General features: G+C 39.3%; 2 protein-coding genes and 1 long non-coding RNA gene across 9 annotated transcripts; 1 reads left to right on the top strand and 2 right to left on the bottom strand.

The window, feature by feature from the left end:
* Window positions 1-1,419: 1,419 nt before the first annotated feature.
* Window positions 1,420-5,989, bottom strand: LOC112728448 (uncharacterized). 3 transcript variants are annotated; one of them, XR_011869226.1, is made up of 6 exons: window positions 5,663-5,989; window positions 3,070-3,222; window positions 2,362-2,413; window positions 2,130-2,222; window positions 1,969-2,039; window positions 1,422-1,612 (listed from the first exon to the last, which is right to left on the bottom strand). It is a non-coding gene; the product is annotated as an uncharacterized lncRNA (long non-coding RNA). The 3 variants fall into 3 exon arrangements; XR_003166240.3 differs by having other exon boundaries at window positions 1,420-1,612; window positions 2,362-3,222; XR_011869227.1 differs by lacking the exon at window positions 2,362-2,413 and having other exon boundaries at window positions 5,663-5,988.
* Window positions 5,990-8,356: 2,367 nt separating this feature from the next.
* LOC112728450 (uncharacterized) lies at window positions 8,357-13,358 on the top strand. 4 transcript variants are annotated; one of them, XM_025778589.3, is made up of 12 exons: window positions 8,357-8,914; window positions 9,016-9,159; window positions 9,272-9,347; window positions 9,435-10,121; window positions 10,225-10,322; window positions 10,472-10,556; window positions 11,533-11,607; window positions 12,021-12,113; window positions 12,208-12,342; window positions 12,437-12,558; window positions 12,686-12,755; window positions 12,868-13,358. In XM_025778589.3, the coding sequence occupies exons 1-12, from the start codon at window positions 8,826-8,828 to the stop codon at window positions 12,985-12,987; spliced, it is 1,794 nt and encodes a 597-aa protein (XP_025634374.1). In that variant the 5' UTR covers window positions 8,357-8,825; the 3' UTR covers window positions 12,988-13,358. The 4 variants fall into 4 exon arrangements, with proteins under 4 accessions (XP_025634374.1, XP_072065945.1, XP_025634371.1 ...); XM_072209844.1 differs by having other exon boundaries at window positions 12,208-12,339; XM_025778586.2 differs by having other exon boundaries at window positions 8,381-8,797.
* Window positions 13,359-14,162: 804 nt separating this feature from the next.
* LOC112728449 (protein FAR1-RELATED SEQUENCE 5) lies at window positions 14,163-19,551 on the bottom strand. 2 transcript variants are annotated; one of them, XM_025778583.3, is made up of 4 exons: window positions 19,076-19,551; window positions 15,237-17,644; window positions 14,648-14,944; window positions 14,163-14,531 (listed from the first exon to the last, which is right to left on the bottom strand). In XM_025778583.3, the coding sequence occupies exons 2-4, from the start codon at window positions 17,616-17,618 to the stop codon at window positions 14,484-14,486; spliced, it is 2,727 nt and encodes a 908-aa protein (XP_025634368.1). In that variant the 5' UTR covers window positions 17,619-17,644; window positions 19,076-19,551; the 3' UTR covers window positions 14,163-14,483. The 2 variants fall into 2 exon arrangements, with proteins under 2 accessions (XP_025634368.1, XP_025634370.1); XM_025778585.2 differs by having other exon boundaries at window positions 19,072-19,462.
* Between the last annotated feature and the right edge of the window lie 3,281 nt (window positions 19,552-22,832).

Here is a 22,832-nt window from a genome sequence, read left to right on the forward strand (position 1 = left end):
ACTAGAAAGGGAGACTTAGCATTTGCATCTGCGGGACATTTACAGATGATGGAAGCAAGCATTGGAGGGCCATGACGAGCCTACATTAGCCGGCGGAGGTGGTTGTGTTGGACAACCTCTGCTCCCCGCCCCCCTCAACCTTTACTTAACATGATTAATAATGATGGCATCGTTGGAGTTGTTAACACCCTTCAGCGTAACTTAAGGTGTCTCCTCCTGCCAGTTAACGGATCTGGGTACCAACTCAAACGGGGATTACAGTGCAACGGTGAGCATTTCGTTGGCAACTGTTTATGGTTACCCGTGTCATGATCAGCTCGTGTGGGTGGGGTATAAAACATGTTTCTTTTAACGAGCTACATGAAGGACCAGTTCATGACTTATTTTGAACGATACTAAAGTTGTATGAGACTAGAAGATCACCGGCACAGTTCAAGAAAGGTTCATTTCCGGTAAAAAAAATCTGTTAAGAATTATATATGTCGCATTAAATCTAATTTAGTAACAAAACTAAAAATTAATAAAAATACTTAATAATGATAATGTTCTTTTTAAAATAATGAATTATTTAATTACTAAATCGATGTTTAATTTTCCAAATATGAATAATTTATTTTAGGACTTCAAATATTAGTTGAGATTAAAAAAATATTATTCATACATGAAAAAAAAATTCTAAAAAACTGACTACAAGTGATGCAACATTAATTATATTTTAATTATATTAACTTTACTGTAAATTAGCCTCCATTAAAAAAAAATGTGGTATGCATATTTGAATAAGAAAATTATAATAACTTAAGATGGCATATTTAAAAGTGAATATTCGAATTTGAGTTACTGCATCAAGAAAGGAAGTCAAAAATTTATGTTAAATCCTGAGATAAGCCAATTTGTTTGGATAAAAAGTATATTAATTAAGCGTGATGCCAATCATAAAGGATATTTCAAATAAAAAAAATTCTAACACGACAAACAATGTGGTGACTTGAATTGAGGATCATTTAATATTAGGTAGGGATGTAAGGTAAAAATATTTTAATCCAGGAGGTCATTACACTACCAGAAACACGGTGATTAGCCACGGAAAAAATCGTGGCTAAAATCAAGAAAAACCGTGGCAATGAAGCGTTAGCAACGAATGGGTATCCGTGGCTAACAAGGGCGACGCATTTTCAGTTAGCCACGGTTTTTGGCCTGTTAGCCACGGTTTTCACTACTTTAGCCACACTCTAAACCGTGGCTAAATGATAACCATATAACCAACAAGTATAATTTCGCCACAATTTTTTCTGTGGCTAATATTAGCAGGCTGGGCTTTTTTGCCACAATTTTATCTGTGGCTAATGTTGGTGGGTTATTTAGCTACGATTTTTTCCGTGGCTAATCATAAAAGATAAATTAAAAATATATATATATATTACAAAATTATATCATACAAAATTAAAAAAAGTAGCCATATCCATATAAGTAGTATTCTTAGTAATAAAAATGTGAAATTTAAGTAATAATGTTGAAAAGCAAATATCCTGAAGTAAATGAGTTTAAACTATTACAAAATCAAGTATCAGAATGCATCATTATTAGATCTTTAACGTCTTCATGGGAGTACCTGCAAAAACATTCAAATAAGATTGTGTTATCTCTTAATTCAAGAAAAAAATGTCCCAAGACATTATTTAAAATAATAATTTAACGTAGTTAAAAAAAAAAGTAAGAATGCATATCCAATAAGGCTGAGTTTTCATTTTCACAACATAAAACATATATCTCATTAAACTCGTCATCAATCAATATATATATTGCTAGACTTATATCCTGTTAAACAACTTTCAATTCAATTGCTTCATGTAAGTAAGATATCATATTGCAATCAAAACCATTTAGAGACAAAGAATTTAAAAGTAAAAATAGAAATGTGTTAGCAATTATCAAAGTCAATATTTTAAAGTAGAAAGTTGAACTTGCCAGGTAACTATCGAGCATGCGAACCTCCCAGGTAAGTGTTCCTTGTTCCATGGCAACATGCATCCATTACTCTAAGTTACCATTATTCACATACTAATCCATTAGTAGCTTGAACATTGAAACAAACGCTAAAAATGATTTGCTTTGCTAAAAATAAGTACCTGTTTAACTCCCTCCAAACAGGCACACAAGATATTTATCTCTAACATGACCTATAGCCTCCACTTCAATTATGAATTCTCTCTTCTTGTTCTCTGTTAAATAATTTCAAATTTCAATCACACAACAACAACTACGCTTTAATAATTGAAAGAATCATCGTCAACAAATAGTCTCAACTACTGTCTAGTGCTATAACGAAAGAAAGAAGTAAATCAAATAAAGTATCCTTACATTTTTTAAGAAGTTTTTTTACTGCCACCTCATTTTTATTGATCAATCTGCCCTGTAAATACATAAAATACTTCTTACCATTCTTGGAGCTTCCTTCTTCCTCATACATCGAACTAAAATCTCTCTCATGGAAATAGTTTGAACTACACTGACTAACATTATTATGATCACAAAATAACACTCATATAAAAAGAAATATTCATAAAGATTAGGCTCTTAAAAAAGTTGAGTATATAAAAAATTACATGTTTGAAGAATGGATGCTACCATAGTGATCTAAATGGTGGAACTTCTTCTTCTGAAGTGATTTAGAATATACAGAACTAAATGCATAAAATCAGATTCAAAAGTAAGAAACACAAGAAATGCTAAGGAATGTAAACAATAACTCTTGTTTGCTACTTTGCTATGGCCATGAGCATTACCATAATAATGTTGATTTTAGGAATTTCAGCATATAAAAGAGAACTAAGGTTAATTAGGAATGTAATTAATCACATTAGTACATACTACTAAGTAGCTACTTATATTTATACATTTAAATTATACTTTGTACCAGTAGTTCATTCTCTATACCATCAAAAGGATAAATGAATAAAACATGCAAATCCAAGCCAACGCACTCATCTCCACCAACAACAGGACAAGAAGAGAAAACTTAAATCCATCGGATAGTGTTTTAGAGAAGTAAGATTCAGAGCACACTACCAGAGAGAGTGACGGTGAGCGGAAGTCTTCTTTACGATTTGGGTTTGGATTGATTTTGCTTGTTTCTTTGGCGACTCGAACTGATGGCACTCGAACTGCAAATCGTGATCCCTTGCTCTTCCACAAAATGTCCAGTGCGATCGTACTCAGAACCTAAACAGAAACGGATTGAGTGAAAGGTTAGTTGGCTTGATCTGAGTATAGGAACTAAGAAATTACGGATTTAGAGAAACCGAAGAAAATGTTATTAGCAAAGGGGTTGGCGGCATGTTATCAAACTTGGGGATTTGGGAAAAAGAAAAGTGTGAGGGAGTTACCATGAAAATTGGGTAAGTGGACTACCAAAAAGAAGTTACATTTAACATTGCCGCTAAAAATTTCATTTATCTTATTATAGATGTTAATTTGAATTTTGTTTAGTGAAGTAACTCTCAATTTTAATTTAGAATAAAATTTAACTTTAATAAAAAATATTAAATTATAAATTTTATAACTTTAAACTATATTTCAAAAATTTTACATACTAATTAAAATTTAGAATTTTAACTTGTTGGATTTAAAAAAATGGTATCAATAAAAATTAAAATAAATAAACTTAAAATTTAAGAATTTGATACCCTTGGATTGAAAAAGAATACAAATTTTGTACATAGTTAGAAAATGAAAATTAATTTTATTTTATTTTTCTATTAAACTAATCAAATGATAATAAATAGATAGAATAATAAAATGTATGTATAAAACTAATATTCTGAATTTTAAGAGTTAGGACTTTGTTCATTAATATTGTCGTAAATTAATAGTGAGTAATTAAATTAGTTATTATTCCAATCAATCATAGTTAGTATTTTTTATTTTCTAGAATTAATTAGAGTTATTTTGTTAAAGATAAATATGTACTTTTTTTTGTACTCCTTTGGTACTCTTTTTATAATTTTAACATTTATTTTTAATTAAATCATTTTATTCCATCACTAAAGTCTTTAAATTAATGCATAGTGTGGAATTGGGCACTGAAACTGCATTTGGTCAGAAAGAGTACGAATAAAAAATTTGACAACTAAAAAATATAAATAGTAAAATTGTATGTATATGAATTAATCTGTTTAATTACATTACAATCTGATTTTTATAAAGTAATGAACAACATAACCACACTAAAAAATTAGTATTAAATTAAGAAGGGTAAATTAACAAAATCAGCGAATTAGTAGTAAGTAAGAAAAAAACAAAATTCGGAGATATGGCAGAGTATAAGAATCATAGTAAATGAAAAAATTGCACATGATTAACCACATCTAAAATCAAACTATTAGCAAACTTTATTACTTTGTCAGTGGCAGCACTCGAAAGAAAGAAGAAAAAAAAAACTAACAATTGAGGAATTGGAAAAGCCTGCACCCTGATAAATTGAATTTACCTTAGATTAGAGTTTAAAATTGGAAAAAAATATAAACTGCATAAAAATATTTTGAGAGGGATGGAGGAAAACACAAAATTAAGCGCAAAATTTTGAAGTGAAAATCGTATGAATTTGTCACGGTGATCATTAGATCTGTGGTAATTGAGAGAATTCATCTCAAGTTGGCCACGAACAAATAAAACCGTCGAAAAATTCCAAAAATTTAGCCACGGAAGTACAATACGTTGCAAGTGATTAACACGATAATATAAATTTACCACTGTTTTTGATTCGTGGGTATCTTTCCGTTGGTAACGCCCGTATTTCTGGTAGTGTTAGTAAACAAGAAAGGAAAGAAAAATTTTATACCTTCACCGGGCAGTTTGCAATGAGAAAGAAACCTTAATTTCATTCTTACACCAAACGAAAATTTGGCTACGATCTATTAACTGCACCCGCATGCATGGAACTGCATGGTTGGACGTCACAGTTGACACTTATTAAAGTCTAAGTGAACATGTAATATTGTTGTCCCCAAAACATGTGTACGGTCGTTGATTCCATGCATACATATATTAATTTTTGTGCAACGGATATAAGCCATGCCTAGAAATTTGGTTCAAAGGTATATGCTATTTTTTTATGGGAAGTCACTTCAAAGTGATATTTATTAACAAAGTTAATAAAGCTAACAACTATGTTTGTGGTTAGAAACTTTGTGTACAGTCATCGATACAAAATCTGGGGTTTGTGACACGCAGTTTGAAAAGACTGTTGTTATAATATTCTTACTAACGTAAATGAAAACAAGGTTTAGGACGGCAAATAATTCACGGAGGGCAGTTAGAGTTAAATTAGGATTACATGTCATTAAGTCATTTTTAGCATCGGAGGGTAAAAAATAAAACAGCAAAGAAAGCGTGTTAATACTTTTGTTATTATTTTCGCAGAAACGTGTTTTAGCTACCACCGTGGAGATGAGAGCCGCACGAGTATGAAAAAATATAGACTCCTGTCACTAGGTTTTTCAATATTTTTGCTAATATCAGCCCGACTTATGAGTTAAAAGCATGAAACTTATGAATAAAATGCAATGGTGGGTACATAGCGAAAACAGGTGACACTGTTACATGAAAAAAATTGAAAAAGAGAAACATAAATTTGGATAACTCGAGAAAACTGTTCTCTTACCTTGCATGGGTTGTTGCTAGACACATTGGTAGAGTGGCTAGCTTGCTAGTCGCCGCGGCCTTCCTAAACGTGAAATTTGCCGCGGCATGCAAGGACGGCGAGGATCCTGGTAGTCAGATTCTTACAAGGTTGATATATTTTTTGCCAATTTCACCCAATCCCATGCATGGAGTCGGTTATGAAGATATAGGAGTGGGAGCTTGTTTTTGCATCGCGAGGGGGGTGTAGCTCTTGACATCTTGGTTGTTCGATGCGCCCTTGGCATCACGGGAGCATGCATGAGTTATGAATTGTTGGGGAGGTTACCCTGATTTTCTTTGCGATGCAGTTTGTGGTGGGAGAGTAATATTTATAGCAAAATGTAAGGGTCCACAGGGTTAACTCATGGAGAATTCTGACCATTTGGTCTTTGTTGGTGTGTGTACTTACAATTTGGGTTGGACCGGACCGGACTGACCGATATTTTCCAACAGCGTCATGAACCCGACTATGGACCTGTTCGTAATAGTTAGTTCAGCATAACAAATCCTATTCCCCATAGCATAAACCAAGATTTGTGTAGTTATCAAAACAGAAATAATATATATAAGAAACAAACACGTATTATAGTTACTCATTATATAATAAAACGTGAATTTTATTATCCAAACTAAAGATTACGTATTAAGTAACATATAATAGTACATATGTGAGTGGTCCGAATAAGTTTGATAGTGTGCTTGCTTGTTGAACCTGAAGTTTGAGTACATTTACCTTTCAATATGAATTTTGAACTAATTTCCTTAAATAATTGCACTAATAGTTTATCTATATGGACGGCAAATTATTATTTTAATAGCATATGCTGATAAAATAAATATTTTTTAGATAATGTTAATTGAAATGGCTGTTAGTTAAATAATTAAATTATTATTACGAAAAAAAATAACATTAAGTTATGAAGGTTTTGTTGTAAGTATTATCAACGTTTGTTCGTACTGCTTTTTGTATAATTTTTATGAAACATTTTTTATAGTACTCCATCTTAGTATGTTTCAGTTTATTATTATTATATTAAAATTTGACAATTTTGACTAGGATGAAGATAACATATAAAAATTGACGATTTTTGAGTGTTGTCATGATAGAAAATTAATTTTTATTGATTAAAATAGAAATAACATATAAAACAGCATGTTTTACGTATTTTCTAAATATTAGAACCAACCTGGCTTGTCCGGTTTCGAAAACCCTTTGTATATGGAATCATGATTTCCGAAGAAAATTGCAGATTCAATTGGCCTATCCCTTAGGGTTCGACGTCGTTTAATATTCGCATGCTTGAAATGTTATATTCGCGCCAAAGCACATAAACTGTTCCCATTCTTCTGAATAAGATGCGACGTCTGGATTGACATAACAGGCTTCAGTCTCGGGCATTTCTCGAGAAAAGCAGAAAGGTAAAAGACGATAATGTACACGCCAACCTTTTTGTGTCTTAACTGGCCTGTATAGGGTTACGCATAGTGGTATTCAGCTAGCAAATCGGATGATATAGTCAGGATATTTCAGTAAATGTGCGCAAACTCCCTTCAACAAAGATGGACATGCGTGACAATTGTTAGAGGAATGCCTCAGTACTTGTTGGTCTCGACTCCACTTGTAATAGGGAGAGAGGTGGAGGAACCCTGAAACCCCATGTGAAGTTCTCCCTGGAAGCGACTTCTTATTCCCACGCGGGAATCTACTGCAGCTACGAGACAAAACGGCCAGACGGTGGAGTCTCCCGCTCCCGTGAGGGCTGACGGATTCTCGACACATGCAGCTAACTGTGCCAGGAACTCCTTCCGCGCTAGTCACGTGTAGTAGGGTCCCATGTGAGTAAATTCCGCATTACAATCCTTGCATGATTTTTTTGGCTGCTTTTTTCTCGATACATCATGTATTTGCACTGTCCCAATGGTCCTGTTGTGTCGTCCATGTTTGCGCCTAGTTGCTTATCCTGTGCTTGTGTCAGCCTTTCATGGTCGCCTAATGAGGTGACAACATTGGGCAGGCAGAAAGTTAACTAGAGGCATACGTTACTCATATAGGTTGTAGAAATTTTTATCAAGTTGAGTTAACCGAATAGCGACCCAGTAGCCTTTGCATTTGTTTTCCCTATTCCGTACAGGTCATCGAGGTTGGGGAGTTGGAAATCACTGCGATTGGTGCCCGGCGAGGGTAGACGAAAGTCCTGTCCGCAGTGACATGTGCCACGTGGGTTTTTTTTTTTTTTGGGTCTTTACATGTGGGGTTTAGAAACCTTGTAACATGACATGCTTTTTTCCAAACTGAGCTGGTGGAAAATATTTTCCATTCCTCGTGGGCTTATTTATCCAATAAGGATTTACGAGCCACTGTACACCTCTGTGGGCTTAGTCCGTTGATGGCCCAACTTAGTCAAGAAAGCAGATCTTGAATAGTATCGTGTTTTCATGGGTCATGGGTCAAAAAGAGGGTATCCGCATGTTTACGGAAACCACCCAGCAACATTTAAAGAAGGATCCATCAATTAAGAGCCCATTTCATCCGTCGATGTTGCTATTGGGCACAGCCCACCAGGGAAGCGAGCATAGGGAAACCGGATCCATGTGAAGAAGGGATGCGGACGGGTGGGTCGGGTGATTGGCCAGTTCGTGGGAAGCCTATTCTGGTAGGGGGATCCTTTTGAGTAAATGAGTAGGGCATGTAGAGGGCCATCATCGTGTGTTGTGTCCCCCCTCCCTCAACGTAAGCACCCCCAAAGGGTTTCCAAGGTCTCATGCCGCCAAGAGCTACTCGCCCGGGCTCGGTTGATACACCTCTACGGCCATCGTTTGAATCCGTTGGGGTTGAAGACCGTCACCGGCTGTTTGCGTCCCGGTCGTAACGAACCCAGTCTATGGCTCCAATAGTTGCTGTCCCCATCCCGAGCGAGTTAAGCGGGTTCTCTCGTATAGCTCGGTGGTGGACGCACACCCCTTCGGTTGCCTTCGTCGCCGACAATAGCTGGAAGGCGTTAACCGAACCCCATGGATTGGGTGTGCAACAATTGGGGGTTTTGGTCGAAGGTTTTCGCCGTAGGTGTTGTCCCATTCGTCTGAGACAAGGGCATTTCGACTTAGCATCGACTAGGTTTTCTGATGAAAGCTTTCGTTGTTGAATGTTGTCTTTCTCTATGTATATCTACATTGGTAACAACATAAGCCGATTAACTGTATGCACTCATAAATTTAGGAAGCGTTTCCTCAGGTTGTCTTGCTTGGATATTGTTTTTTTTCCTGCGTGGTATTGATCCATATTTGACCCTTTTTACTTTGCAAGCTAAGTTGTGAGTTCTGTTGACTATGTAGGTGTTCCCGGCGTCTATCGTTTGGGGAGCGGCCAGGCGACCGCATCGCCGAGCCACCGAACAAATCTTTTCTTCGGGTTCCCCGTTCCAGCTCGAGATGCTCAGCCTCGTGTGCCAGGAAAAGGTTAAAAGCGAGCCCTGATTGGTGAGTAAGAATCCCTTTTATTGTCATCTGTCTACCTGTAGAGAAAGTAGTCGCTAACAACCTGCTGCATCCTTAGGCTGATAACAACATGAAATTGTGATTGTCAATGCAGTGCACCTACGCAGGGGGAGGACGATCCTGTCGCCTCCGCGGCAAGTTGCGGGTCCTCCTACGGAGCTCCGACTCATGTAAGCATACTGCTCTTGAAATGTCATATGGCTGTTAGTAGGAAAGTCGTTCATCGAAGAGTAACATTCAATTCTAATGTTGTGCAGGAATGCACCCCAATTGCAATGAGCGTCGTGACAAGTGTGTCGGGAATGAAGACCGATATAAGGAGACTGTCTGACGCCGTTTCCCGCCATGCTGCGGTGGTTTCGGAGATAAGGGATGCAATCAAGTTGCTTACCGGGCAGAGGGCGCATGTGTTGGCTGGTGAGCCTACTAAAGGGCGTTGCGGGGAATGCGAATGCTGCCGAAGGACCCCCGCGATCAAAGTACCGAAAAGGAATCACGCACCAAAGAAAACAAGCAAGACTTGCCGGCAGGGAAACATTATCACAGGCCCGGAGCCGAAAAAAGGTCCCGTCATTGACACTAACTTTACCGTGGATCACATTCCCTTTACCACCAAGAGATCAAAAAAACAAATGAGGAAACCATGCAAAGGTCGGAAGGAACCACGGTTCGGCTGCACCCTGACCGTTGTCTCGTTCCAATACATTTTTATTGAGCTATTTTCATCTGCCGGTTATCTGCAAACCCATTCGATGAATGTGTTCCAGGTGGATCTTACTTCGGATGACGGCGTGGGCAAGAGTCGAGGGCGCACAACTCCAAAACCTGCAGTGGAGGCCACGAGCCCTCCTGGCCGGCAGAAGCGCGATGTCCATCCTTTAGATTCTACTGGAGTCGTCAACTTAAGCGGACAACATAGTATACATGTGGAGGCCATTCCAAAGGTGCGTGTATACGTGTGATGATAAGAGTTTTGGCGTTTTGGGTTAGTTTATTCACCATGTCTTATCTGCTGGCCTTAACTATAACTCATTGGGCATCTCGTAGTCCATGAACTTGGTCTTCCGTCCGACGGAAGAAATGAACTTGTCTTTAGTGGACTTGGCAGTCGCCGCTTACATTTTCAACCAAGATCTTTCAGAGAGGTTCGTATTCTGGTTATGTTGTGTTAACAGTCATCTCTTCCAACTTCACTCAGTTGTGACCACATTGATTCCAACGTGCCACATCGTTGTTAAGCTATGTAAAGCATGGTCATAGTAACATCTTGCTGTTCATGTTACAATACGTGCAGTGAGGTTCTGGTCGACGTCGGCGACTGCTTTGCAAGTAGAGGAGCACTGATGACTCTTGCCCCGAAACGTGAGGTTGTTGACGACGTAAGTATCCTTAAACAGTTGATCTACTCTATAAATTTCAAATATTAACTACCACTCATTGAATGAAAAAGTTTATTTATTACAACATTCATGACATAAAATACTTTGGGCTCCTAAATAATTGTCACAAGCAAGAATAATTAAGAGATACAACTGAATATGAACCATACAATTTTAAGATAAGTAATAATAATTAACAGATACGTGTTATATTTTTTTTATCTCATTCAATTTTAATATTTTTGTAAAACTCTCAGTACTCTCTGGTACTCCAGTCATGAAACCAAAGAAAAAAAGTTTCACATAAAAAACAAATAACAAATAGTTAGCCCGTGTACATACGTACGCAATTTCATCATACATGTCTTTTATTACAAGAAACTGTATTTAAATACGTTTTCTGCGTTAACATGAATTAATTACAAATATGTGATATTGTTAAATGAATAAAAGCAACATCTCTAATTACATGTATAAATATTATTTAACCTAAGTAAAATAAAGTGCAAGTTGATCTGGCCCAAAATTAAAGTTATTTTAAACATCATTAGTTCTAAATGAAATTTTGTTTTTTCCAATAAAAATCCCCAATAATGTACTCATCTCGCAACATTTAGAAGTTAGTACTTTCTGTTAAATAGGTCTCTATAGTATTATTTGTCTAGTGGAAGTTTTCATTATATATTTTTTTAAATTTGATGTTTGTTCTATTATTCAAAAATTTTGGTATTATTTTGGAAACTTGTGTGGTTTTTATAATTTCTTGATGAATTAGCTTAAAACTTAATAAAAAAGGCGGCAGAAATGAAAATTTTAAAAACTTTAAGTAAGACTTAATTTAAAACGAAAGTTGGTAAAAAAAAATAAAATTAACAGTTGAGTCTGTTCCAGCATGTATCGATCCCCTCCTTCCCAACCTGCGTCAATGCACATGCTTACTTATATTGACATGGTTTGTACGTTGCTGTGTGTGTAGGTGCTAAATGCTGTGGTGCGCATGCTGACGAATGGGTCGAAGCGCAGTTGTTGGTTCCTTCCCACGATTATCATGGTATGTTTGTTCACATCGCACAAACAAACTTGTGATCATATTGTTTGCTGGTGTTTCTGTTAATCTTAAGGGGAATAACGGCCTCAAGCCGTGAACTATGCTCTCCGCATGTGAATTGTTGATCGGATATATCTTGCATTAAATTACTTAGTTTCCATTCATGCAAACATATGACTTAGCCTGTTCGTGCACACGTGTAATCCTTGGTGCACCTGGTCAAACCGAGCCATTCCGACGGTGTTATAAAAGTCATGATGAGTGTGATTATTATTTCTAAAACCCATTGCTACACTTCTTTCCTCACAGCCATTGTAAGTAACCGACCTGTAGTTTAAGTTGTTGGTTTCGCAAGTAAGTTTTGTTGGTAACCCACATGTGAAGCCTGTGTTTAAATAACGGTTTTTTCATCGCAGCAAGCTGCACTTTGCGGCCGGTCGCTGACATCGGCGAACATGACGTCGATACGCAACAACTACATGCGTAGCAAGGTTGACCAGACCACCAGGGTAGGTACACCGTTGCCGGGTTCATGTATTTATGTGCATGGTAACCACATTGTTCTGCTTTTCATTCTTACCATTTGTCCGGATTAATTTACAGATTTATCAGCCTATGTGGAGTGACCAACACTGGTACCTGATGATAGTGGACATCCCGCGGATGAAGCTGGTCTACCTGGACTCACTTCGAGACCCACGTGAAGCGGATGCTAGGAAGACGGCAATTATTCGGGTGGTACGCCGTGGCATTCATGGCACCAATACATGGCCTTGTGTCAACCGGCCAAGATACATCATTGGTATCTAAGAATTCTGATTGTATTTTGTAGGCACTTTACCTGGAGGGTGTGACGCTTGGAAAATCCTGGCTATCGGGACCTGAGGCGATGCGTCCCAGGTTCTCAACGTTCGAGTTCGAGGAGCCGGAGGTGCCTCAACAGCAGGGGGACTCGTAAGACCCTTTATTTCCATATTTTGTTTATATTTGTGATTTCCCTGCATACATTCAGCTGTAATCTATTCTGTATTGCCTAATAACAACAAAACTCTCAATTTTTGACCTGTTTGTGGCCAAACAGCATGGACTGTGGTGTGTGGGTCGCCCAGTGGATGATTCGAGAGCACTTGTGGCAAGATTACGGGGTACAGGTAGAGCTAGTCTGATGTTCACGTTGAATGCGTTAAGATTATTATGAACTATGGAAACACGAGTCCTCTATTAAGTAGCTAACACTACTATTCACTTGTTATGTTGTTTCAGCATGTCTACAATGCGACTCGGATGCGCTTGGCGGTGGATTTGGTGATGAAGTCCCACAACAAACTGGCAGAAGACGCTGTCTCCAAAGCATTTCGACATTGGAAACAGAAACTTGTGTAGCATTGGGTTCATTTTGGTTGGAACGGTTGCGCGTGGTATATATTTTGGCGCTGCTTGGTATATATTTTGTGTCACTACCTTATGGGAAGGAACCTTTTTTTTGCATGCCAGGGTGAAATTTACCTATATGCTTGTTTTGATTATGTAATTTTTAAAGGATATACTTTGAATCTTTACTGGAACCGGTATCCTTTTGGATGTACATGGAACCCACCAGAGGTCCCGGAATTCGTAGTATAGGTTACTGCAAACTAACAAGGTTTTAAGGTTCTTATTTATCTGCATAGGACATGTGTAACACAACCCATGTTCCTCCATCTTGTACACTCTTGGGGTCTGATTCAAGTTAACGGGGATATAGTTGCTCTTCATGACTTGTGTTTTTTTTTTTTGGGTTTCTATGTTGGGCCACTAAGAGCTAACAATGGCAAACATAAATATTATTCTATGGTAAGCCCATGAGGGCTTTCCAAGAGGTTTTCAATCCGAGAAGAGTAGTTTACATCGGCAAAAATAAGATGACAATAAAAAAGGATCAAATTTTTGTGTGATTATTTTTCTGCATTTTGAAACCATCTATCGGAACCTAGACAACGCAAATTTGGTTGCACGGCTATTTCATTTGTTAACGACAACATAATTTGCTTGTCACTGTAATGAAAACAATGTCTAACAGCTTTCTCCGGAGAACAAATTTGCTATGATAGTGAACAAATTCATGATAGATATCTAACAGCTTTCTCCAGTGAACAAATTTGCTATGATACTGAACAAATTCATGATAGATATCTACACCCACACGTTCGTGAAGGATTTCCACTCAACCATATATAAAGGTCTATCCCAATTTTCAATTGCTTTATCATGTGCAGCTGAAAGTTACCGACTCAAATACAACAAGTTTGTTTCTTTGTGACTATTAGAGTCACGAACTTGTTCGCTGCTGCGTCACCCTTCCTATCAATCTCATTGATTCCATTCAGTGATGGTTGGAAAAAATTTAACTATGTATTGGCACCAAATAAAGAATTTTACTAGGGAAATAAAATTTCAGCCACACCTGGGTTGGTGGACCCCACCCCAGTGGACATGTATCCGTCCCTGCAGATTCATGGTTCTTAGTAGCTATTTCAGCACGTGTTTCTATCATTTTCATGCCATCAACACCTCACAAATTAGGAACAGAGAACAGCTCATTAATCATAATACAAATTCATGGACATCTCTATTACACAGAGAAGTGTTACAGTACTAGTAGACCTCATAGGTTCACAACCACATGTCCTCCCCTAATAACTAGCTACTGCACAAGTGATCATTGAATTTACACCGAAATATTACAACCCCAAGTCACCAATAGGCATGCCCACTAGAGTCCTCTGAGTATAATAAGAAAAATGTGACCCCATCAACATGCTTATCCCAGTGTTATGGTGCTGCCTAATGCAAGCCAAATTGCTCATGCCTGTTTCTTCTCAACAGCCATGTCACTGCATCTATGTCCACCCATGCCTTCTGCTGGACGAGGGCCTTCCCGCAGCATTCTATTCACGGCGTCAAAACCAGCACAGTCCATCAACAATCCATGCAACTTAATATAAAAACATAATAGGGGAAAATTACTCAACTTAACACAAACCACAAGTTTTTCCACATCTACCTGTGAAAGCCAATGCTCGAACAGTTCGTCGTTTGTGTGCCTTGTCGGATTAGACATACTTGGGCTGGCAGCGGTTCCATGAGACTCTCCTTTTTTGACCGAGCAACCTTGCGAAGCAAAGAACTGTTCAATGTGTTGCCCGCCGAGAAAGATGTTTGTCCCCCCACCCCCAACACCCATTAGGGGGTTGCAAGCCGTACGACTACAGCCATGATTGGACGTCATTTCTGCACCCTCAGCACGGGTTGGAGCGGTGCGGCCGTTGTCGCCGGTGTCGGAATTAATCGCCTCCCACACCTGCATACAACAGTCATATAACTCACCAAAATGCAGCTATAACCCATTTCTCATGCATGCAATGCATCACTGGAATTGAACTATCATGAAACATCTATTACGAACCAAATACATCGCGCTAATGCATGACCAACAGCCTCATCAACCTACTTAACCATTTTTTTTATAATGCAAATAATTCTATTAAGTTTTGGTCTATCGTATGGTGTCATCGTTAACAGTTTCCTAGCTTAGGTGGCTCAGAATAGGGTATAACTCGCACACTAACATCGAATTTCCCTGAAAACTTTACCTTCGCAGTTGCGGACGGGAAACTACGGACATCAGAGGAGCACTCCACGCAACCTGGGACCTTTCCACCCTCAGTGCCGGCCCCGCGATGCTCGCGACGCCAGCTGCATGTCCTTTTTGTATGACCAGGAACCCCACAGCTTGTACAACGTCGTCGCTTCGTTGGAACCTCAGATTGTGTGCCCGGTTCCGGTTCCGGTTCCTTGCCCTTTCTCGGAGCCCCCTTTGTTTTTGCAACCAGTGGGTCATTGAGTGCCGACAGCGACGACAGCCCAAGTTGGCTTCCGACCCGATCGTACGCTCTTCGTTGAAGTTCCTCCGCGAGGTTGGCAATGCCATCCCTAGCCACCACAAACTCCTCGGCATCTTCAGAGCCAAGTTTAGCAACCAAACTCATCAGCCCGGTAAGGGCACCATATCGAAGCAAGCGTCCTTGATGGCTATCTGTAACTTGGGATGGTTTCGACCGCCAGTCCTTTGCATCCTTGCACCACCTGCTCAAAATAAGGCTCTCCGGGATTTGTTCCAAACCCTCGTACTTCATCACACAGAAGATGTGACTACATGGAATTCCCTCACTGTTCCACATTGAACACTCACACTCAATCTTTTCCTCGTTCGGATCATACAACACCTTGTGTGTTTTCTTAGGTTTTCCCATCTTCAAAAATTGGTATACACTAGTGGTGCAAATGCTATCCTTGCCCCGAAACAGTAACGTAGCAACGCCCTTGATCTGTTTCTTTACTTCTCTGAAAACTGCTCGTGTATACACCTTTGAGGCAAACAGCTCGATCGAATCAAGGCCGGTCGTTAGCACCGGAGTATAACACGTGGAATAGAATTGGGCTGTTACTTCATTATTACGATAATCTTTTACAACCTGATCTAAACTGTGTACGAGCTCCAAAATGCTATCAGTCGATTTAAGAAATCCCTTAATAAAAGCATTTATGCCTTCACATCTTGAAGTAGTCCTGTATCTCGCACAGAAGGTGCCCCTTAGGTAGGCCGTTGCCCAGCTTTCTCTGGTTTCATATGTGCTTTGAACCCAAATATTATCAAGTAGGCCGAGCGACTCAACCGATGTCTTCCAATACTCCTCAAAGTCGTCGATTTCAAAATTTGCATACAAAGCTTTCTTAAAAACCTTGCGGAATTCTGTGTCCTTAACCCTTTGAACGCAGTTCTTCTCCAGGTGCCACCCGCACAGCCTATGCGTCGCGCTTGGCATCACCTCCGCAATTGCAGTACGCATCGCCTTGTCCCCATCCGTCACCACTACACAGTGCTTCTTCTGTCCCATAACATCCAACAGGTTCAACAACACCCACCGGTAAGTTCGAACCTCTTCATCCTCCAGTAGCGCGAACCCGAATATGCATGTCTGTCTGTGGTGGTTTGAACCAGAGAAAACCACCAGCGGCTTCCTGTACTTGTTAGAACGATACGTGGAATCAAATGCCAGGACATCACCAAAGACCTGATAATCCGACATCATCTCACCATCCACCCAAAATAGGCTACCCAAACGATTCTCTTCAGTCCGTGTGTAGCGTGCGACCGTCATCATGTCTGCATTCGCCTTCCCTTCCAAGTAACTGATAGTTGCTGCTGCATCACCATCACATATTCGCGCAACCCTTTGCCGATGAACATAATTATACAAATTCCTCTTCGTAAATCGAAGCATGCCATATCCACCAGACTGCCCAGCCATGTAAGCCATTATTTTTGATGTTGCAATCCCAAACTGTTTGAAACTATCCACTTGTGCCTTATCGCCGTCACTCATCTTCCGGTGACTGGGGAGGAGATGTGTGAACATCGCCGGGGCAAGCTCGTGGTTGTGCTCGTCCATGATGGTTCTCACCTTCCAAACGCTGTGTTGCACATCGTAGTAAATCTTTAACTTTGCCTTACAATCCGTCCGGCTCTCGAGCCTCTCCTCCCTTACTCGCTCAGGACGGTCGTAGTGCTTGGGATGTCTTGTCCCTTGTCGATGGCAAAAAAAGTCTCTTCTGACCAAAACCCCATTAACCCGAGCTACATCTCCCTTCCGAACTCCAAAACCCCTGACTCTGGCAAACTCCTTGTACGCAGCGTAAGCATCCTCCTCGGTTGCAAACTCTCTGCCCAGGAAGTCATCCGCGAAGACTTGCCGGCTTGGCATGCCGCCTGCCTCCTCACTTGCACTGCCAGACCCCCTACAATTGACCCCATCACCAACACCTTTTTCCCTCGCTTTGGGACCACATTGGGCCTCAAAACCCTCCTCTTCATCGTATTCTTCGTCAGTACCATGATAATGTCCAGAACAATCATCTGAACTGTCCCCATCCGAGTCTTGACCCTCACTGTCGAAGATACGGTTGAACTCCATCGGCCAACGTTGTGCAACGTTCTACCCTGAATCCATACAAATAAAATAAATGCAAGTCATGATCGCAGCAGATATACACTAAAAACTAGAACCACAAATATACAACGAAGGAAATATTCACTTCCATAAATAAGGTATACAACCACTGCATTGAATCTATTTTAACATACAATTCAACAAGGACTATTTCAAATTGACGAAAAGCAACTCATTATAATACAATACAACGTTAATAACTGGTGAATCCAACCACACCTTCACAGCAAAAGAAAAAAAATTTAAGCGCATAACTAACCAATCGACAAATTAGCTACCATCAACTCTCTTTCTTAACAGTAAAATTAATTCAGCTGTTTCTGGGTTCAGTGCAAAACATGGTTCATAGAGGTGTTACCACCCTCACCATAGCTCATCAATTGTAACTATTCTTAACTAATAACATCAACAAAAATACTAACAAGCTACAGCCTTGGTTCGGGACAAAGCGGTTCTCGTCACACCTATTAACGACGGGGTGGAGCACCCTCTCCACCTCATTACCACAGGAATTAACATACTTTAACCAATAACATGTATTATAATATACAACCTGTTGAACATCTTACTATACCTCCTATACAAGCTTCATTGTGAATCCCATACATGGCATGAAACAAAAAATCTAACCTTCCTTATCCTGCCTACCATCCAATCAATTCCCAGAGTAATAAATAACGTCTTTGATTGAACTAAATTAAATGAAAACTACACAGCAGTAGAAAAATACAATGTAAGGTGAAGAATTGGAAATTCAATTCAATATTGGTAAGCAGGGACATTTGTATATCTTTTGAGGCAGCTAGCTGTTTCCTTTATTTACCTCACATGTGACAATTTCATACATACACCTCTATGTAATAATGGATGAGGAAGTTAAGAGAGTAACTAAATGGATAACAATCTAGTCAAATTGATGGAATGGAAAATCACTTCTTTATATAATCATATCATTGTAGAAATGTAAAAGCATCAGTATTCAGTATGAGCTATATGGTGAATTTTAATTGGGATGGTAACCTTAAAAGTGAAAAATGTTAGTAGGAACAATATTTTCTATTAATATTAGTCTAACCATTTTCAAAACCAAGAATCATCATCCATAACACCAAACTAAGTACTCTATAGTTGTTTAGCTTCTAATTACAGCACTTGTTCGTTGTTTTCTTTGCCTCCTGCAACATATATTTTTCCAACAAAATTAATTACTCTTACAATTGGATTAAAAAATTATTTACCCCAGCATCAAAATATCACTTCTCTTAACTAATTTTCTATCTACTGTATTTTCTCACTTATACACTAACACAACAAAGAACATGACACCATTCACGATCTGGTTAATCCTATACCATTGCCCATTATTAAAGGGTAATTATGAAGGATGAATGAGGATAGGGACCACGCAGCTCCTTACTTACCAGGATGACGACTCGCTGTTCCTCAACTCCACACCTACCACGATGAAACTAGGGCCTCGCGCAGTGGGCCAGCACCTTCACCGCCTCGGACCAATTTGACCACGAGCGGATCCCGCGCGCCACCGACACGAGCGGCAGCAACAACAACAGCGACGTCGGTCCTCCTCACTGCACTTAGGGCTTCCTTCAATGTTATCAGATGGTTGAAGCCAAGACCCAAAGGCTGGGTTCCAACCTTTTTTGGTTTTTTGGCCCCAAACAAGGCCCATGTCGCCAGCCTCCCTCCAACGGAACGCGAGACGATCAAAACCCCGTTCAACTACACCCCCACCAAGCCGGCTCCATCCCACCTTCCATGAGCTCACGCCCCCTCCACTGAGCCAGCTACATGCTGCAAGAAAGGAACAACACGTGTCAACATCTAAAACTAAGTCAAAACAAATCTGTATATCTATATCAACTTTGATCTGTACACTAACACGACCCATATATATTATATGTATTTATTAAAAAATAATATTAATAACTATCATGTAATCGTAAACAAATAATTATATTGTAATTAATAAAAATATTTGTTATTTTTATTTATACATATTTAATTATATTTATATTAATAATTATGAATAGTAAAAAATATAATTAATTTAAATATAAGTGAGTATAAAATTAAAATAATATATAAAAAAATTATTGTACATTTTTACTATATAATTAATAATGAGCATTTAAAATATTAAGGAATAACATAGCTTAATGGCAAGGAAAGCATGCAGGTACATAAAAGTCCCAAGTTCAAACTAAATCTTCATCAATTTTGGAATAATGAATTATTTGGTAAGAAATGTTTGAAATAATGAATATATACATTAAAATATTAATTATTATGGTATAAAATTGATTATAAATAAATAATAAATGATAAGTATTATAAAAAATAAAAATGATCTTAATTTGATATTAGTTTAAAATTTTAAATAAAAACATTTAAGAACTTTACAAAATTATAACAATATTGTGGACATATTTATCTTATTATTAGAGATAGCCTTGTAGTAACTATCATTTTTTTTATTGGTCAAAAATGTCTTTTTATACTAGATAAATAAATAATTCATATATTAAGTAAAATATTTTTATTTTTTAGACTTAGAACAGTTATAATGTTCCAAATAATTATTGAAACATTTTAGAATGGTCCTATTTGATTAGATCAAGAGAGAAAGGAATTTCAAGGCTTTTTTACCTAAATGCGCATCTAAAAAACATTAATTCCCAAAATGCGCATGGCTGGAAATCTTTCTGTAAATGCGCATTGTCAGTTTGTGGCCTCTGCCCGTGAAATGAAAATGAACTCCATTTCAATTATGGTGCCCACGAAATGGGCAATCCATGTCATGCCAACCACACACGAAATGGATATCCCATTTCCATGAGGGCAGCAGCGAAATGGAAGGAGGAATTCACGGCAGGCATAAGCGAAATGGGTGTACGGCTGAGTTTAGAATCCATCTCTCCTGTACCGCACACGAAATGTCACAAATTTGTGTGTACTGCACACGAATTGGGACAACGGCTAGGCTATAAAAACCCTTCGCCAGCAAAAGTAAACCCACATTCCTCACTCTCACTTCTTCTACCCTTCTTTCTTCTCCGAAAATTCCACTCTCACAGGAGCTAGTTTCACTAATTTTTGGGTGTCATAATAGCATCTGAATATATTTATGTGGTCATATATCCCAATGGTGAAATTTCGTATACAGGTGAGGGAGTGACCTTTATGTGTGACGACCCACTTTGGATAATGATTTCCCCACAGTCTTGTCTGCAACAACTTAAAAATATGATTCTGATGAACACTGGGCTGATTGGAAAAAAGGAGATCAATACGCTTATTTACAGGATGCCCGTTGCTGTAGCTAATTCGTTTACATATCAGAAAATGCACATTAAATCTGACCAGCACGTGTCGATGATGTTTTCATATCATCGTAGCATCGGAAGCATCTATTCGATGGAACTCTGCGTGAAGCTCCAAGATGTGGGGGGAAGCTCATCTAGTTCGAATAACGTGGAGGAAATGCGAAATTCCGGTGCTGGTGAAGGCATTCCATTTTTGGACATAGGTAGGGGTCGTAGTCCGTCCTTTAATGCCTTCGTGGCCCCCGCCCAGAATACAGAAATACCTGACCGACGTCCCTTCCCGAATGTCCATGTTGCATATCCGGAAGGAATGGCCGACGGGTTGGCTGACTCATCTGAGGAAGACGAGATTGAGAATGATAGTGGAGAGGAAGCAGAGGTTGTTCCGGAAACCCAACCGGTTCAGGGCGAAAGGGTCATCCCAAGTGTTGTTGAACCGATCAATGTTGCAAGGGTCGGAGCTCTTTCCAGCGGCACCCCCGACCATTACCTGCACCTCAGTCTTGGTCCAATGAACTCGACGAATGCAGAGGACATACCCAGTAACTATGGATTGACAGGTGAAATGGAGCTAGAGGTTGGCCTGAAATTCCTGACTAAGGATGCAGCAATGCTTGCTGTTAAGAACTATAACATACGTCGAAGTGAGGAATTCAAAGTAGTGGAGTCAGATCATACCAGGTATGTTTGTCGATGCAAACTTTTTGGTGAGCAATGTTCCTGGATGGTGAGGGTTGCGAAGACGAGGGCGTCCAGATTTTGGGAAGTTCGAAAATACCAAGGGCCTCACACATGTTTGGCGTCCGCGACTTCCCAAGATCATGCTCAACTGGATTCAAATGTCATATGCCAGCACATATTCCCCATGGTTCAAGCAGACGCAACGATTTGCATAAAAGTGTTGCAGGGGTCCGTGGAGTCGGCATACGGATACAAGGTGTCTTACAAAAAGGTTTGGCTAGCGAAGCAAAAGGCAATAGCGAGAATTTATGGAGACTGGGATGATTCTTATAACCAGTTACAGAGATACTTCAATGCGTTGCAAACCTTTGTTCCAGGTAAGCCTATCTATCGGATTGCATACTAGTTTTGTAATAGTTTTCATGCTCTTACGAATTTGCCGTTTCGTCATAGGGACAATTGTTGACCTACAAACCCGACCATACTACGTCGGCAACACCCTCGATCGTGAAAGCGTCATGTTTCATTAAGTTTTCTGGTCATTCCCATCGTGTGTTGAGGCATTCAAGCACTGCAAACCTCTAGTTTCGATTGATGGAACACACCTGTATGGTAAGTACACTGGTACCTTGTTGATGGGAATAGCACAGGACGGAAACAACAACATTCTTCCCATAGCTTTCGCGCTAGTGGAACGGGAGAACACAAATGCATGGTACTTCTTTCTGACCAACTTAAGGAGACATGTGGCTCCGCAACCAGATGTTCTACTGATCTCTGACAGGCATGCTGCCATAAAGGCTGCGCTGGAGCGAGAGGGTTGTGGCTGGGAACACAATGTTTACTGTGTCAGACACATTGCGTCCAATTTCGCAACAAACTTCAAGAGTAAAGAAGCCAAAAGACATCTTGTTAGCGCGGCATACTCGAAGACCCAAGAGCAGGCACAGTACTACCTAGAGTTAATCAGCGCGGAGGATCCAGCCACGTCCCCGGCAATGATGGCTTGGATAAGAGGGTTAGAGCCACCGAAATGGCTCCAACACCGCGATGAGGGGCGCCAATATGGTCACATGACAACGAACCTTTCTAAGTGTATCAACTCCGTGATGAAGGGCACTCGTAACCTTCTGGTGTGTGCAATTGTGAAGTC

The sequence above is a fragment of the Arachis hypogaea genome, chromosome 12 (assembly GCF_003086295.3).
Source record: "Arachis hypogaea cultivar Tifrunner chromosome 12, arahy.Tifrunner.gnm2.J5K5, whole genome shotgun sequence".
Lineage (NCBI taxonomy): Eukaryota > Viridiplantae > Streptophyta > Magnoliopsida > Fabales > Fabaceae > Arachis > Arachis hypogaea.